This window comes from Muntiacus reevesi, chromosome X (assembly GCF_963930625.1).
Source record: "Muntiacus reevesi chromosome X, mMunRee1.1, whole genome shotgun sequence".
Classification (NCBI taxonomy): Eukaryota; Metazoa; Chordata; class Mammalia; order Artiodactyla; family Cervidae; genus Muntiacus; species Muntiacus reevesi.
In genome coordinates, this window is record NC_089271.1 from 131,476,000 (window position 1) to 131,478,691 (window position 2,692).

At 36.3% G+C, this 2,692-nt stretch overlaps 1 protein-coding gene across 1 annotated transcript; it reads left to right on the forward strand.

Moving 5' to 3' along the window:
• The first annotated feature begins 796 nt into the window (after window positions 1-796).
• Window positions 797-1,185, forward strand: LOC136153726 (protein transport protein Sec61 subunit gamma). The gene has a single exon (XM_065915794.1). It carries the CDS (start codon window positions 840-842, stop codon window positions 1,044-1,046), a length of 207 nt encoding a protein of 68 aa, XP_065771866.1. The 5' UTR covers window positions 797-839; the 3' UTR covers window positions 1,047-1,185.
• Window positions 1,186-2,692: the final 1,507 nt, after the last annotated feature.

The following is a 2,692-nucleotide window of genomic DNA, read 5'->3' on the forward strand; positions in this document are numbered from 1 at the left end:
AGAAATTACTTCATAACACTCTGTGTTCCATAAGCCATCCACACAATGTTCTAGCAACTCCAGCAAAACTTCCAACATTGAGGAAAAATGTAGTGCGGAATTAGAGATACTTTTAGAGCTCTGGGCAAATGTAGTTTGAACTATTTCAAATGAATAAAAAACAGAAGGTACTAAATTTAAGGGAATGCACAGAAGGAGTGTAGTTGTGTGACTATATTTTCTAAATGACATACTTGAAATGTTTGATATTGAAACCACATTCTTAAAAGTATGAAATGAATATTGATAATAGTAAACTACTATTTACTTTGTTTTGCATATAATCAAGATGTTAACCATAGTTACGAATGGTAACATGTTGAGAAGTATTTTCCAAACTGAGGATATTAAATGTCTAACAGGGTAAATTCCACTAAGCTTATAAATGTCCATGATTTTTGCTTTCTACTAAAATTATATTTACACACAGTTAATAGAGTCTTAAGGTAATTTCACAATTTTCAAGCTGCTGCATCAGTGACATCAGTATTCATTAAAATGATGTGATTTTGGTCAACAATGCTTCTTTCCTAACTATTGGTTCTAAAACTAGTGAGAATGATATAATATATCATATTGATATAATATAATGATATAATATAATACCTCAAGATAGAGATCTCTGACTTTGCTATAATAACAGCTTCTATAAAACAAGCATCATCTCATGTTCTCAACAATGAAAATATGATGCCAATTACTCATACTATCCATAAGTCTTAACAGTTTGTTTCTATGTTAAAGAGATGAACTTCAGTGCTACGTGTCTCTGGTTGGTGAGCGGACGCGGAGCAGGTATCATGGATCAGGTAATGCAGTTCGTTGAGCCAAGTCGGCAGTTTGTGAAAGACTCAATTCGGCTGGTTAAAAGATGCACCAAACCTGATAGAAAAGAATTCCAGAAGATTGCCATGGCAACAGCAATAGGATTCGCTATAATGGGATTCATTGGCTTTTTTGTGAAATTGATCCATATTCCTATTAATAACATCATTGTTGGTGGCTGAATAGCTTTTTAGAAAAGTAGTTTTCATCTTGGGGATTGGTGAACAAGTGAGGATTTGAGAAGCTGATGGAGCAGAAATTTGTCTGTGTTCTTCTTTCATTTTTTTCTTCCAAGATGTTTTCTATTTGTAAATTAAAATAATTTAAAAAAATAAATAAATAAATAAAGAGATGAACTTCAAACCTATAGAAGTGACTGCCACAATGGCTCTTAAAGTATGTCCTCTAGTCAATTCTGAATTCATCTTTTTTTCTAAACTAGCTGTTTCCTTTGCATTTCCTACCTAGCCAGGGGTCATATCCTATAGACTCTGAACTAGAAAACTAAAAGCAATTTTGACTTTACTCTTTGTTATAAGTTGAACTGTGTCCCTCACAAAGATAAGCTGAAGCCCTAACTCCCAGTGCCTCAGAATGTAACCTTATTTGGAAATAGGGTCACTGGTGATAATGATGAGTGAAGGTGATGTCATACTTGAGTGACTTACTGGAGTGATTAACTGGGTGAGCTTTACTCCAAAAGGACAGAGACAAACAGGGAGAACACCATGTGACTACAGGGGCAGTGGCTGGAGTAATGTAGCTACAAGCCAAGGAAATCCAAGACCAACAGCTACCATCAGAGTGAGAAGGAGGCAAGGAAGGCTGCTACCCAGAGTCTCAGAGGGAACAGGGCCCTGGTGACACCTTGATTTCTAACCTCTGGACTCTAGAACTGTGAGACAATAAAGTTCTATTATTTTAAACCACCCAGCTTGTGTACGTTGTTATGGCAACTCTAGGAAACTAATACACTCTCAGTCTTGCCTCAACCTCTAATCAGTTCATCGCCAAGCTCTGCCACTTTTACTTCCTAAAGATTTCTCAAATCTGACCCTTCCTCTCCATTTCTACACTCATTGCTAAGGTTCAAGATGTTATTATTGTTTTCTAACAGATCTTCCTGCCTCCAGCCTTGGCACTTTCAAATCTATCCTCCACAAATCTGTCATAGGGTTTTGATTAAAATACAAACCAGACTACATCCCTCTTCCCTTAGAATCTCATGGCTCCCCATCATTTGCAGAACTAAGGACAAATTCTTCACTAGGCACACAAGGTTTGCAGCAATCTGGCTGATATTTTATAAAATCATCATCAAGCTCAGCCTTCTACTTTATGCTCCTCAGCAGTGATGAACTACTATTTCTCTGAAGCACCGTGGTGTTGTCTTAACTTTGTGCCTTTGTCCATTCTGTACCCTCGTGTCCTTCAATCCCTTTCACTTAGTTAACCCTGTAAGAAAAGTTAGGGATCACTTCTTCCAGGATACTTCTCCTGATTAACACAGAGTAGTGAGATACCAGAGACCTATTTTTCCTACTATGATACTTCATTGGGTGGATATTTATCACTATACTTGCCCATTATATATGTATCTTACTTTACAAATAGGTTGTGACTCTTTAAGTGTAGGGACAATATATTATTTTGGCTTTCTCAGTCACTAGCAGAGTGGTAGTAAATAGTAGAGGTTCACTAAATGTTGCTACTTGAATAATCTATATATTAACATTTAGTATTCGAAGTATCAACAGTGGAAAGGAGGAAATTTCCAAATCTTTGGGGAAATTTTTAAAAATCTATTACACACTAGTAAAGTTTGTCC

Bases quoted from the DNA above. Each gene is read 5' to 3' on its own strand.
- LOC136153726 (XM_065915794.1), top strand. From the start codon at position 840: ATGGATCAGGTAATGCAGTTCGTTGAGCCAAGTCGGCAGTTTGTGAAA.